The sequence below is a fragment of the Saccopteryx bilineata genome, chromosome 11 (assembly GCF_036850765.1).
Source record: "Saccopteryx bilineata isolate mSacBil1 chromosome 11, mSacBil1_pri_phased_curated, whole genome shotgun sequence".
Taxonomy (NCBI): domain Eukaryota; kingdom Metazoa; phylum Chordata; class Mammalia; order Chiroptera; family Emballonuridae; genus Saccopteryx; species Saccopteryx bilineata.
Genome location: NC_089500.1, coordinates 80,803,846 through 80,817,245, shown reverse-complemented (window position 1 = coordinate 80,817,245; position 13,400 = coordinate 80,803,846). Strand labels below are relative to the sequence as shown.

Sequence of the window (13,400 nt, the reverse complement as noted above, 5' to 3'; positions counted from 1 at the left end):
TGCCTTTGCATTTTCAGGTGTATTTACTCTCCTCTGTCAGCAGGAGGCAGTGTTCCCTGAGTTTAGACTGGATAGTCTGTGAATGGGTTTCTGTTAGTGGCCTTTGGGACAAACAGGGTCTCCAGGTGGTCTAGGGCATCCTAAGCCTCTTTAGTTTGGTCTCAGTGTGGCAAGTTTAGCTCTCAGGGCTTTCATGTGACTTTGGCTGATGGAATTTGATGTATCAGATTGAGTTTAGGTTCTGTGTTAGAGGTGTCTGGTCAGCTGTGCAGTACCTGTTCCCCACTTCTTATTCGTCATCAAACCCAGTTTGGGAGGGTGGAGGGTTCTGCAGTGTGTCCATTCTCCTTGTTGATGGGAGAGGCCGAGGGACTAAGTGTGAGCCAGTGGTTTGTAGGTGGAAGTTGTTGGGTTGTGTTTGTCCAGAGCCCTCCAATACTTCCCACTGCTTCCTTTCTCTAGGGTGGAGCACCACCTCTGGAGCTGGACCACGGCAGCTGTCTTGTCAGCAAGAGGCAACCTCGAGAATGGAAGCCACAGGCTGACACGGCAGAGAATGAAGTCAGACAACGTGCAACACAGAGCAAATCTTACTTCCACCAGCACTCCCCAAATCTCTAACACAGCCCAAATATTATAACAAGTCTTGCTAACACTGTCTATATATCATACTGTAGGTTGTATAGTTCCCAAGATGTGGGACATCTTGGATTTCTGCTTATTATAAATAGTGCACTTTACATATCAGTTTTTTCCCCCACATCTTTGATAATTTCTGAATATACTTATTTTATTTGAAACTTTTAAAATTTTTATTGATTTTATAGAGAGAGAGAGAGAGAGATTAGAACAGATCTCTTCCTCTGTGCTCTGACCCGGGATCAAACCATCAACCTCTGCTTTTCAGGAAAACACTTTAACCCAGTGGTCCCCAACCTCTGGGCCGCGGACCAGTGCCGGTCCGTGGGCCATTTGGTACTGGTCCGCAGAGAAAGAATAAATAACTTACATTATTTCTGTTTTATTTATATTTAAGTCTGAACGATGTTTTATATTTTAAAAATGACCAGATTCCCTCTGTTACATCCGTCTAAGACTCACTCTTGACGCTTGTCTCGGTCAGGCTGGTCTGTGAAAATATTTTCTGACATTAAACCGGTTTGTGGCCCATTGCTTTAACCAACTGAGCTATCTGGCAGGCCTGTACTTTCTCACATATCATTAGGAATATAGAATTGGATCAGGTTCTTTCCTAAAACGCTGAACCCATCTCTCCATCAACAGGAAGGTCCTTCTCACCAAATCCCTGCTTGCATTGAGGTTATTACTGCTTGTTATCACTGAGATGAGTGAAATGGATGGTGTTATTATCTCACGATGCATTTGTATGATAATGAGCTGGTCACTCTCCATATTGACCATTGACTAGACCCTGAAAGTGAGCTCTTTAGGCCAATGGTCCATTTTTTTTCCTAGACAGACTATGGTGCTGTTTCTTATCAATCTCTGGGAACTTTGTATAAATTAAAAGTGTCAACTCTGTATTATATGTCTGGCAAAATCTTTCATCATCACAGTTTTTTCTTGGCCTTTTAGCTTGGCACTATGATTAAGACCAAACAAAAGACTGACCCACTGGTGTGCAAGAAGACTGACTTCCCAAATGCAAACTGATTGTGTATTTTTTGATTAAAAATCTCTGCATATTTCCTCAGTGACCCCAGAACAACTCCCGGCACCTTAACCTTGCCAGGGAAATACTGTAGGATCTGATGTTCTCCTTTGTCCTTTGTTTCTGCCCTTCTCTCAAGCAGCCCACACTTCTACCGGCAGAATTAGGGTGAAGATGCAGTCGTCTCTCAGGCCTGAACTTGGTGGTGCTGTCTCCCCTCTCCCTAGGTGCAGCCTTTCCATGAATTGTGGGCGTGACCTGGAGACAGCTCTGTCTCGTGATTGTGGGCTTGTCTCTTTTGCACGAGGTTAACCCAAGCTAAGACAAAGGACTGGGTGGAGGACATCACATAGGCACTGTGTTCTCCCGCTTGCTGCTGAGCTCTGTGGTTCCCTGCTCTTCCCTGGGGCACACACTGTCGGCTCACTGGTAACAACCAGATATGACCCAATGTTACGTCCACATTGTGAGAATGACATCACTCCCCTATTTACCAAGCCCGTGTTGAGCTTACGTGCACTGTGCTCCACAGAGACTGTGTATGTGACGGGCAGGAGGGAAGTGAGGAGGCCTGGGGAAGGTGGGGGTGGGTTTCTGTGCAGAAGAGGGACCAGTGGGGACGAAGGAGGTGAAATACGCCCTGGGGTCAGGTTGAGTGGAGGCATCTCTGAGTCATATTCCTGGAAATGCTCATGAAATGGAGATTTCTGACAGTAAACAAAAGGGGAAGACAGGGAATTTAGAGACAGCAATAAAGAGGTGGGATTGAGGAGGGAGACTGAGAAGGATGCAGGGAGGGACCAGGGAGGTCTGAAGACTCTGAGTTCTCCCCACAAACTACCCAGTTCAGCCTCTCCCTGTCACCTGGTGGGGAAGAGCCTCCAAGCAGGGCTACACTCACTCTCTGGAGGACAAGCTCTAGAAAACACGAGAATACAGAGTTGTGGAATTTTCAGGAGGCGGCCATGAATTCAATCACCTTGCTTCCTGTTGTCACAGCTGTCACTCTTGTTCTCTTATCAGACCTGGTCTTAGTCTGAGTTCCCCCAAGAGCAGACCCTGAGACAGAGATGCAGGCAAGTGATTTATATGAGAGGTGGTCCCAGAAAATGTTGTGGGGAAGTGAAGAAATGAAATGAAAGACCCAATAAAGGGTGGGAAAAACCTGGATACATGTGGGCACCTGGGGCTCAGTCTCTCTGGGGACTCTCTGAGAGACCGTGTGGAACTGGAAGCCACCATCTCAGAATTGTCACCGAGGGATGAGAACACAGAAGGACTTACCTACCATCCAGCTCCTCACTGGGCGAGGATCTTCTAGGATGAATATCTACAGGAAAGAGAGAGGGACAGAAGGAGAGGGAGAAAGGGGAGGAAGAAGGAGGATGAGAGGAGAGACTGAGAGGCAGTGACTGTGAGGCTCAGAAGGCACTTCTTTTTCTCGAGAGAAACGAGACACCATGCTGGGAATGGGCAGTACCCTCAGAAGACCTCGTCTGCCTGCACACTCGTGTCCACTCCCCCATTCCAACCTCCTTTATAATCATCAGCAGTAGATTAGTGAGCCCTCATGTTACTTGGAGAAGGAGATATAGGTTAATCAATTTTACATTCAAATCCAAGAGTCCTTCCCGTCCCCTAAGGAGAACTGGAGGCAGTTCTCACCGTCCCTCCTCTCTGTCCTCACCACTAAGATGCTCTCAGTGGTCTCCATTTCTGCATCTCCTGAGGGGCAGGAGCTCAGAGTCCCAGAGAAGGGAAGAGCCACTGACCTGACCAGCATACACTGGAACTTCTTCTATCCTGCAGGGAGAGGGAAGTTTTATGGTCTTCTTTGTAGAACAATGGGGGGAAATCTCAATTTTCCATGTCACAGACCCTCTTGACAAAAACAACTGGTGGAGAAGCAGGCGGATCAGTACAGCTAAATCCACAGAAGAGGGTACAGGTGGCAGAGGAAGGAGGTTAGAGAAGAGAGGCCAGTGGGTGCCCTGGGTGGCTGCTTAAGGTACCTGCTGGCTGAGTTGTGTTGTCATGAGCTTAGAAAGGAGCTTATCTGTCACCAGGAAGCAGACTTCTCCTCCAAGGAAAGCAGTGGTGAGCCTACCTTTTGCCAAAATGTTGTTGCAAATTCTCAAGCTAATGCAAGTTAAATAATTGCCACTAACTGTTTTTAAGAAATACTCCTAAAAGAAGGCTATTCTTACTGAGTGAATTCTGACTTAGGTCAAATAAAGGCCAGTGTTAGAAGTGATGGCTCTTAGGAAGCCACAAACAACACAAAGAATGACAATATCCCAGAAATACCTTTTTACTGAGAAGGGTCCTCTAATGCCAGAAAAACACAGAAGGAAATTCTAACGAAGTAAATCTCTAATGCAAAAAACTGAACCAGACATGATGTATCTGAACTTTACAATTTAAGACCCTCTTGTTCTGTCTGATTCTCAAGACTCTGGTGCTGCAAGTGAAGCAAGCTCTGTAGCAAATCAGTGATGGGACAGTAACCAATGGGGTGATCTGACCACAAACTCCTAACTGGGCAGACCATAGTGGGAGTCATGCCCTAGACCCAGAATTTTCTAGTAATAGTTTTCTTCACTTTAAATAAACCCTGTGCACCATCTTTGTGCATCGATGTCAACACACCTTTGAAATACCAGAAGTCATCCTTTTTTTCAGCCCCTTCAGAGAGTATTCACCCCCAAGGAGCACAGGGTCTGGTAACTCTCCTTCCTCCCACTTTCACAGACTCTTTACCTTCCCTCCCTCACTCCTAATGCAGGAAAGACTCTATCTGCAAAACTGTCATCCTGCAGAGCATTTGAGATCTTGCTCCCGGGCAATGCCATCACTTAGGCTCAAATTAAATCTCAAAAAATTCTCTGTAGGTTCCCAAGTGCTTACACAGACAGATGTGAGAAGCCGGATTCCGTTAAGCCCAACATAATATTGGCAAAACAAAGTAACAATGCCACACATATCACCAGCATTTATTTTGCTTTTCAAACAAGTAATTTGTCATGAAACATTTTATTTGCATCAGCCTATAATCAGTTTATAACTTTCACTTAAATGTTGTTTTATGAATACATCTTTAAAGTCTTTTCAGTCCAAAATAGTAAATATTGATAGTTATACACAACATGAGCAAAAGATCTTTAAGATCCTCAAATTTGTAAGTATTAAAACCATTCTGAGCCTGACCAGGCAGTGGCACAGTGGATAGAGCGCAGAGCGTCGGACTGGGATGCTGAAGACCCAGGTTCAAGACCCTGAGGTCGCCAGCTTGAGCGCGGGCTCATCTGGTTTGAGCAAAGCTCACCAGCTTGAGCCCAAAGTCTTTGGCTTGAGCAAGGGATTACTCGGTCTGCTGTAGCCCCATGGTCAAGGCACATATGAGAAAGCAATTAATGAACAACTAAGGTGTTGCAACAAAAAACTGATGATTGACGCTTCTCATTTCTCTTTGTTCCTGTCTGTCTGTCCCTATCTCTCTCTCTCTCTCTGTCTCTGTAAAAAGGAAAAAAGAAAAAGAAAAAACAACAACCATTCTGAGACTAAAGAGGAGAAAGTGCTGGCTTCCCCACTGAACTTGGACCTTGTAATCAACTTGGTCCAATGGTCACCTGTTCAGCCAGGACTGTAACCCTCAGGCCACTTTCAATGACTGGGAATGTTTATTACAAAGACGCCTGAGCCAGCCAGACCCAGACGCATCCTTGTCTTTCATCCTCCCAGGCCTGGGGCTTTACTGTGTGGGCTAGAAATCTGGGGGTGGCTGGGGATGGACCTTCAAGAGCTGGGAACCCTGGCCATCATGGTGGGTCTTAACCACACCAATAGCCAGGGCCTCTCCCAGATCTCTGGTCCCTCTTCCTCTGTCTCTGACCTCCAAGACTGGTTCCCAGTCCTCTGAGGTCTAGTGCATCCTGTTGTCCTCACCCTAAGTTCACAGTGTCTGGTATCAATTCAAGTCCCACGTTGACCCTGTCCCCTGATGGTGAAGCAGCCAACTCTCAGCCTGTCACTGTCTCCCTCTTTCTTCTTGGTTGGGAGCCATGTGGAAGCTCTAGTTTCCTGAGACTGACCCTGCCCCACGGTGACAAGCAAATGAGTTACTATATGAGCTATATAGTCTGATGAGGGGGATGGCGCTGGAGACTGAAGGAGTCTCTGGAGGACGTTCTCCATTGTGTCCTCAGGGGACTCTGTGCTCTGCTAGTAGAGATGGCTGGCGCTTTCCTGCTTGTCTCTGAGATCAAGGAATTGGTTTTGGTGGCTGCGCTGGGTCCCTGCCCTGTGAAGGACCAGGCCACCCTCAGGCACTGTGACCCCCTGGGCCCCTGTGAACGCTGGGCAGATGAAGAGGGGGCTGTCATCAGACCCCAGCCTGAAGAAGGGCCTCAGGGGCCCAGAGAAGAGAGAACGGGGACACGTGTAGATGTGTGATCGGTCCCTCATGTTATAGAAGGAGACATCCCCAGATTCGTAGTCCAGGAACACAGCCACCCGGCGAAGGCGTTCCTTCAGGGGAAGAATCTTCTCAGGAGAGGACAGGACCCGGTACTGGTTCCCAAACATCTCCAGGGTCCAGAAACCATTCTCCGGAACCAGCAGGGCCTCCCCTTTCCTCGCCACACTGTCTCTGCAGACCCCCACAGCCCACACCATCACGTTTTCCACCTCCACCTCCCAGTAGTGTCTCCCTGAGGAGAAGCTCTCAGCACCCAGGACACAAGGCCGGCAGTCGAATCTCTCTGGGTTGTCAGGCACGCTCTGCCTGCAGGGGCCCCGCCTCACACTTCTCCTGTCCTCTGACAGGAAGAGCTCGGGATGGGCGGTGTCTGGGTCCAGGACCACGTCAGCTGCAGAGGGAGGTCAGCTTTAGGCCTGGGTCTCAGAGATGTCCTGAAAAGCAGGGGGACTTCCCCCATGGGGTGGGATCCCCATGAAGGCCCCTTGATCCCAGATCCCAGGCAACTCAGAGACTGAACAGTCTTGAGGCTGAATGATGGGTGTGGTGTCTCAGGTAGAGAATAACTGGACTCTAAGAAATGTGGAATGTTTAGCAAATGAGCTGAAATTAAGGGTTCCCACTTTCTCTCCCTAGTCTCAGATCTGTCCCCTTTTGTATTCAAGACATATGATTTCTGGGATTCTCTTTAGTTGAAAACTTTCCAACTTGGCTTGAACCAGCAAAGAGACCCTGTCCCCTCCTTCCTCCCCTCCCTCCCTCCCTCCCTCCCTCCCTCCCTCCCTCCCTCCCAATAAAGCAATTAAAGCCAAATTCTCCCTACACTGATGCTGGGCAGTAAAGAGTCCCTTTATTTGTCCTCTGTGTTCCACCAGTTCAACCAGGTGATGTCTGACTTAAATCACCTGCAAGGGCACTCTTCAAAAGGTCAAACAGGAGGACAATGTCCCCCAAACCCAACCTACCACCTGAGAGGTGTCTCTGTCAAAAAGTGGGGGAACTATTTCACATTAATTCAGGACCCAAAGAGCACCTGCTAGTGACACATAACCTTCGGGGAGGTTCACTCTGTATGCTTGACCTCTGGTAGTCATGGATGAAATTATGCTAAAAATGGGAGGGTGGGAAGGAAGCGAAATGTTCATTTCATCAAGAGCCACAGGAATGTTCTGCAGAAAGAGCAGGGATCCTGTGTCAGGTGGGATGCTGCTAGTGAACTGACCCCAGCCCCCCACCCCCAGCCCCTCACTGTGTCCCTTGCTCCACTCAGCTCATGTGTCCTGTTGGCTGGCTAGTGGGGAGGAAGGTGGGGGAGTGAGGGAAGGTCAGAGGTGCTCACCAGCGTGTAAGAGTCCTCTTCTCCATCCTGCAAGGGGACAGGCGAGAGAGTGAGCTTCACGAGATAACAGTGACCAACAGAATACACACGGTGCACGGAGTAAGTAGTTCAAGAAATGCTAAACTTACGCAATTCTTCTTGAAGTTGCTCTGTAAAATAAACAGAAACAAATGAGTGTACTCAATTGAAGAACTAAGTATTTGAGTCTGTATTAAACAAAGCCCTAGTCCTTTGTGTGAAGTCACTGTCCCTTTTCCCATGTCTAGGGAATTGTCCAGATTGCCTGCAGGGGCCCCGCCTCACACTTCTCCTGTCCTCTGACAGGAAGAGCTCAGGATGGGCGGTGTGTTCTCAATGATACAAGACCAGGTGTGTGGATATTATCAGTACTGACTTAGGTTTTTGGTCCCCCCCCCCCCAATGGTATGGTGTTCTCTGTAGCCAGGTGAGCGAGTGCAACATTTACGGAGGGCCAAGCCAGCTGAAGGAGTTAGTGACCAGGACACGGAGCTCCGAGCTATGGCTGCTGTCTCCTCCATCCTCTGTCCCCCAAGCTCCCTCCTACTCTTTTACCTTTTATTAGACGTTCTTTCTCTTTTTCCACATGTCCTTTCCCAGTTCCTTACGTGTAAGCTCTTTCTCTTTATTTTCGCCATCTGTTTCCACTGAGAGAGCGTCCTTTTCCCCGTGGAGTTTCGTGACAAGACCGATACTCCCGACGAGGACGAGGAGGAGGAGCAGAGCAGGCAGGACGACAGCCAGGGCCACCATCCAGGCAGGCGTGCTGGGCTTTATGGGGATGACGGGTTCTGGAAGGAGGACTGGGAAGTTCCCAGTTAGTGAGACAAGAGAGCCCAGGGGGAGGGGGGAGATCTCCCCGGTGCTCAGGTCCCCGCTCTGCCTGCTTCTCTCTCCGAAACTCACAGCGGTGGCCGTGGATGGGGGGCTGTTGAAGTGAACTTGTATATGGGGACCCACAAAATCTACATTTATGTCAGCACGAAAGCACTGGGCATACCCACTGTCAAGGGAAGTTAACGCACCCATCACAGTCCACCGGCCAGTGCTCAGCCTTGGCCTGTCCACCGTCCCCTGGAAAGCAAGACCTGCTACCTTACGAGGAACCCCAACCTCCCAATGTGCCATGCCTGTTTCTGCCTCTATGACTCTTGCTCTTGCCCCAAATCCAACAGGACGTGGCTCCCCTGCTGGTGAGGCCCTGCACCTCCCCAATCCTTGAATGTTTTTTGCTTGAAGAATGGAAGTCAATCTCATTACTAAATCGTTTTAGTTTTGTCATTTGAGTGGGCCCAGGGGACGGACATGCTTCAGCACCTGCAGTTAGCATGGGAAGGGCCAGGGTAAATAAAGCCAACTTAGAGACACCACCTTGGTGTAGCCACCATCATTCCTGCCTGGTGACTACAGTGTCCTCCTCCCTGCTTCTGCCCACACCCTGTGCATCAGTCCCCTGCACAGCAGCCTCAGCAACACCAGGGTATTTCTGCGTTCAAAACTGTGTGATGTTTCCTATCTCAATAAGACATAAAGCCAAAGTCAACTCATGTCCTTCATTGCCCTATGTGGTCCGGACTCATTCCAGATCTCAATTCATCTCCTCTGATTCTCCCCGCACTTAATCCATTCCATCCACACAGGCCTTTTGGGGTTCCTCAAAACTGCCTGACCCTCAGGCTCTGCCTCAGGCCCTTTGCATGTGCTGTTCCTGCTGCCTGGCTTGTTCATTCTCTACTTGCACAAATGCTAACTTTTCACTGAAACTCTTTCCTACCATCCTATTTATAATTACAACTCTTCACGCCCCTAGTCCTCCCTACCTCCTCCCCTGGTTAATTTCTCTACAGACCTTATCACCATCTGACATAATAGTTTAATTAATTATTTCACTCTTTAATTAATTTTTCTATTGATTATTCTCTGCTGAAGTAGAATGTGAGCCTCATGAGGGTAGAAATCTTCATTTGTTTTTTTTCAATGATTCATTTTTGGTTTCTGGAACAGTGTCTTGAACATATGTGACCCTTGCCAAGTATTTGTTGAATGACTTTGTAAATGTCTGCAGATAAAGACTTTCCCCAGCTCTGTCCTGGGAAAATCACGTGGGCTGGAGGGAAAGGCTTCAGCCTACAGCACCACCAGGTGTAGACCGCGGCCTGTCCATTCCTGTCTGCATGCTTATGATCTAAATGTTTAAATTTGCTGCCGGATCAGAATCATAACAGGGGAAAAACTATCAGATTTATCCTCAGAGGACGGGCTCCTCCTACTCCTTTGATTTGAGACTATTTGATGTTCCCCTTGTGATGAGGGGAGAGGCCACAGCTCAACTATAGCCCATGCTCCTCAGGGCTCAGGACCCTTCCAACCTGCACCCCTCCCTCCAGCCCCTATCCTGACTCTTGTCTGTCTGCTGAGTATCCTCCCTCCAGGGCTGGGCCGCCAGAGGCCAGGGAACTAACCTGGAATGAAGATCACAGAGTCTTTCTCTTCACCAAGCAGGGTGCTATTGACTGAGCAGGTCATGTTCCTCACAGAGCTGTCCCTGATGACCACAGCCATGGTGACCTTGAAGAGTCCGTCTGTCTCCTGGGTGTAAGCTTCCTCCAGGGCGGGCATGATCTCACCATAAGGGTCCCTCCACACTGCGTGGGGCTCTGGGAACCACCCTACAGATGTGCACTCCAGCCGGATGGCCCCATCATCGTATACCCCCATTTCAATGAGGGGTGTGGAGCCCAGGCCTGGGGACAGATAAATAAGTCTCCAATGTTTAATTCTACAGCATGTTACTGATGAAGATCTTGAGAGATCTCTAAGAAGTAACATGAAAACAATCTGTATGGATTAAACGTTCTCTCCTGCTCAAGCCTCTTGCTGAGTTGGGTGAGCGTCTTCAAGACTAGATGCCCACAGCTCAGTGGGAAGACAGACTCATTCAGCCCTGGGGTAATAGGAAGCTACCCTTGTGAGTTCAAGGGGATTCTAGGCAAAAATCTGCTCGTCTGTGCAGGGCCTGAGGTTCAGAGAGAAAATTTCCCCAAGAGTCACACTGTGAAAAAGCCACCAGACAAAATGAAACAACACACCTGCCACTATCAGGTGCATGACAGCCTCATCGTAGGACCTGCCTTGTTGGAAATAACAGCGGTAGATGCCGTTGTCGTGGGCGGTGACATTGTGAATGACCAGGGCCACCCTCCCCTTGTTAATGTCTTCGCTCACGAAGGTTGTCCGCCCGCGGTACTGCTCCATCTGCTCCTCCGTCCTCTCGCGCCCGCCCTTGTACAGCAGAACGACCTGCGAGAACTGAGACCGGAACCACCGCACCTCCATGTCCACGGCACTTCTCTCAGGTGACAGGTGGCAGCTTAACACGGTGCTTTCTCCCACCATGACCAGCATGGGATCAGCTTGCCCCACGACAGTAAACTGGGCTGTTCAACAGAGAGGCAAACTCAGTGGGGGCACCAGCCTTCCAACATCTAAGGCGGGAAAGGAAGTGGCTGTTCCAGGGGAGGACCCAGGGGCTTTCTGGGCTGAGGATTCTGGGACCCACAGCTGTGGCTGGTTGGAACACGAGATGCCTACTAAGTGTCTGCTGAGGCTGCCAGAGCTCGGTGAGCAGAACAGAGAGGAGCCCACCCTTAGCCCCCCACAGACCCTGTGCAGACAGAGGCTTTCTCCTGCTGCCCAGGGCATCGCAGGCCTGGAGCACAGCAGCAGTTAGAGCTGTCCAACCTGGTAGCCACTAGCCAGTCCCAAATAAAACGTGCTGTCAATGTGAAATACTCATCACATTTCGAAAATTTGGAATAAAAAGAGTGCTAAATGGTTCATCCCTAGTTTGCTTTAATTAAATGTTTGAATGGTAATATTTTAGTTATTTGTGGTTATTTGTGGCGTTGGTATAAACTCAGGAACACGTGCAGAATGAAGGATGGGTGATCACAACCGCAGCGGGAAGTGTGAGCTTCCCTTTCTGCGTCGATAGGAGCCCGTGGCAGCGCCCTACCTGAGACCAGTGCGGACAAGCCCAGGAGCGCGAAGAAGAGCCGGGGGTCAGGCAGGGAGACGTGCAGGGAAGCAGCCGGCTCCATAGCACGGAGGCCGGTCACCCAGGGGAGGCCGGGACCACAGGCCTGGGGGCGCAGACCTGGAGAAATCAGCAGGGAGACTGGCACCACCGTCCTGATCTAGGTAACGACCCTGTAACCCGTGTTGGTGACATCAGAGCCCCCACTTGTATCCTGGGCACCCCCCTTCCTCCTCTTCGGGTCCAGGCGTCTCCGCACAGACGCGCTCATGAACATTCCATGGAATAAGCCAACGTTCCACGGTCCGCTGTGCTCGGATCACTTCTGGGGACAGAGCTCAGATTCTGCGGTCGTCACCCGATATCTTTCCACAACCTCCTCCTCCTCCAGGCAGCACCTGAGCGACCCCAGGGAGGCCAGGCGTGGAGTCCCCCAGGAAACCTCTCTCCGGGGACCTGCCCTTTCCACCGAGATGCGTCCCCGCCCCCTCCCCTGCCCCCCGGCCCCACACGGAGCGCAGCGGCCACCGCGGTCCCACCTGCCAGAATCAAAGGCGTCTTCCTTCCTCTGCTGATGCTCAAACGATGACTTTCCGGTTGCTCTTCTCTGTAACCCGCCCATGGGCACAGCCACAGCCGGATGGCAATACTTCCCGAAAGCTGAGAAAACGTTTATTCTCCAGAGGTTGTGTGCGGCTGGGGACCTGGGACCCGGTGTCCCCTGTGACCTGAGTCCCAAGATTTCCAGTGACCGTTCTCAGTCCAGGATTGGCCGGCGGCGGGCCCGCCAGCCAATGGCATCCCCGAGTCTACTCCTCACCAGTTGCTAGGTAGAATTCACAGACACTACTTAAAGATTAGACCCGTACAACCGTGAATAGCCTTTTAAAATTATCTGGATATCTTAGTTCCTTTTTCTCTTTTCACAGGCAATGTAATTTTTCGGTGTGTTGCAGTTTTGGGAGTCCCTGTGTATTGTGGCGTTGTTGCTAACTACTAGAACAGAGGCCCGCACACGTGTGTGTGTGTGTGTGGGGGGGATGGGGTTAGAGTGGGCAGGTGTTGAGGTGAACATAAACACCCTATTTCCGAAGCCAAAGGATTGGAAGTTGCTGGGCGTGGAAGGGTTGGGAAGAGATGGGAGGATGCAGGGTTGGGCTCAGGATTAGAGACTCTCAGAGCCACACAACAGCCAGAGCAGCTGTAATAGAGACCTTGTCCTTCATTCAGAAACTATGGAGTGAGAGATGTGAGGACCCTGAGTGAGAGGAGAAAGCCTTTGTTTCCATCGGGAGGTGGCACTCCAGTGCGCCCAGGATCCAGGATGTTGGGAGGGAAGAAAGGCTTGCTCGCCTGCCAGCGGACAGTCTGGCTGGGTCCAGCTACCCCACACCCACTTGATGCTCCCTTCCCGTGCCCCTTAGATATCAACTGGGACATTGTGTACATTTCTTCTAGAATAATCTTCCCAAGGCACATTTCTTAACATTTCCTACATAAGCCAAAATGCTTTCCCTGCAGGCCTCTCATTCCCTTGTGACTCAATCTGACACTGCAGTTAGCACACTAACAGTGTCCCCACCAGCAATTACTCCAGGACTGGGACTCTGTCCCCATGCCATTCGCTTCACCTGAATTGTTCCCTCACACCTGCTCCTGCAAGAACACCTCTAGATGTTCCCAGCCTGCAGAGCTCTCAGCTTCTCCTGACAGCCAGCAAGGAATGCCAGCCTGGCTCCCACCACTGCAGGAAACTCGCTTCTGCCAACAATCAGAATGAGCAAGAAGCAGACTCTTCCCTGGATCCCACAGAAAGGAACCCAGCCTGCAGACACCTTGGTTTCAGCCCAGCAGGAGC

General features: G+C 50.1%; 1 protein-coding gene across 1 annotated transcript; it reads right to left on the bottom strand.

Moving 5' to 3' along the window:
- Positions 1 to 4,664: 4,664 nt before the first annotated feature.
- LOC136315676 (butyrophilin subfamily 2 member A2-like) lies at positions 4,665 to 11,679 on the bottom strand. The gene is made up of 7 exons (XM_066247478.1): positions 11,522 to 11,679; positions 10,596 to 10,943; positions 9,969 to 10,250; positions 8,115 to 8,309; positions 7,617 to 7,637; positions 7,489 to 7,515; positions 4,665 to 6,540 (listed from the first exon to the last, which is right to left on the bottom strand). Exons 1-7 carry the CDS (start codon positions 11,604 to 11,606, stop codon positions 5,894 to 5,896), a joined length of 1,605 nt encoding a protein of 534 aa, XP_066103575.1. The 5' UTR covers positions 11,607 to 11,679; the 3' UTR covers positions 4,665 to 5,893.
- Positions 11,680 to 13,400: the final 1,721 nt, after the last annotated feature.

Coding starts and splice junctions, on each gene's coding strand:
- LOC136315676 (XM_066247478.1), bottom strand. CDS start 11,606: ATGGAGCCGGCTGCTTCCCTGCACGTCTCCCTGCCTGACCCCCGGCTC. Junction 7,516..7,616: donor GCAACTTCAAGAAGAATTGC/GTAAGTTTAGCA, acceptor GTCCCCTTGCAG/GATGGAGAAGAGGACTCTTA. Junction 6,541..7,488: donor AAGAGGACTCTTACACGCTG/GTGAGCACCTCT, acceptor CTCCCTCTGCAG/CTGACGTGGTCCTGGACCCA.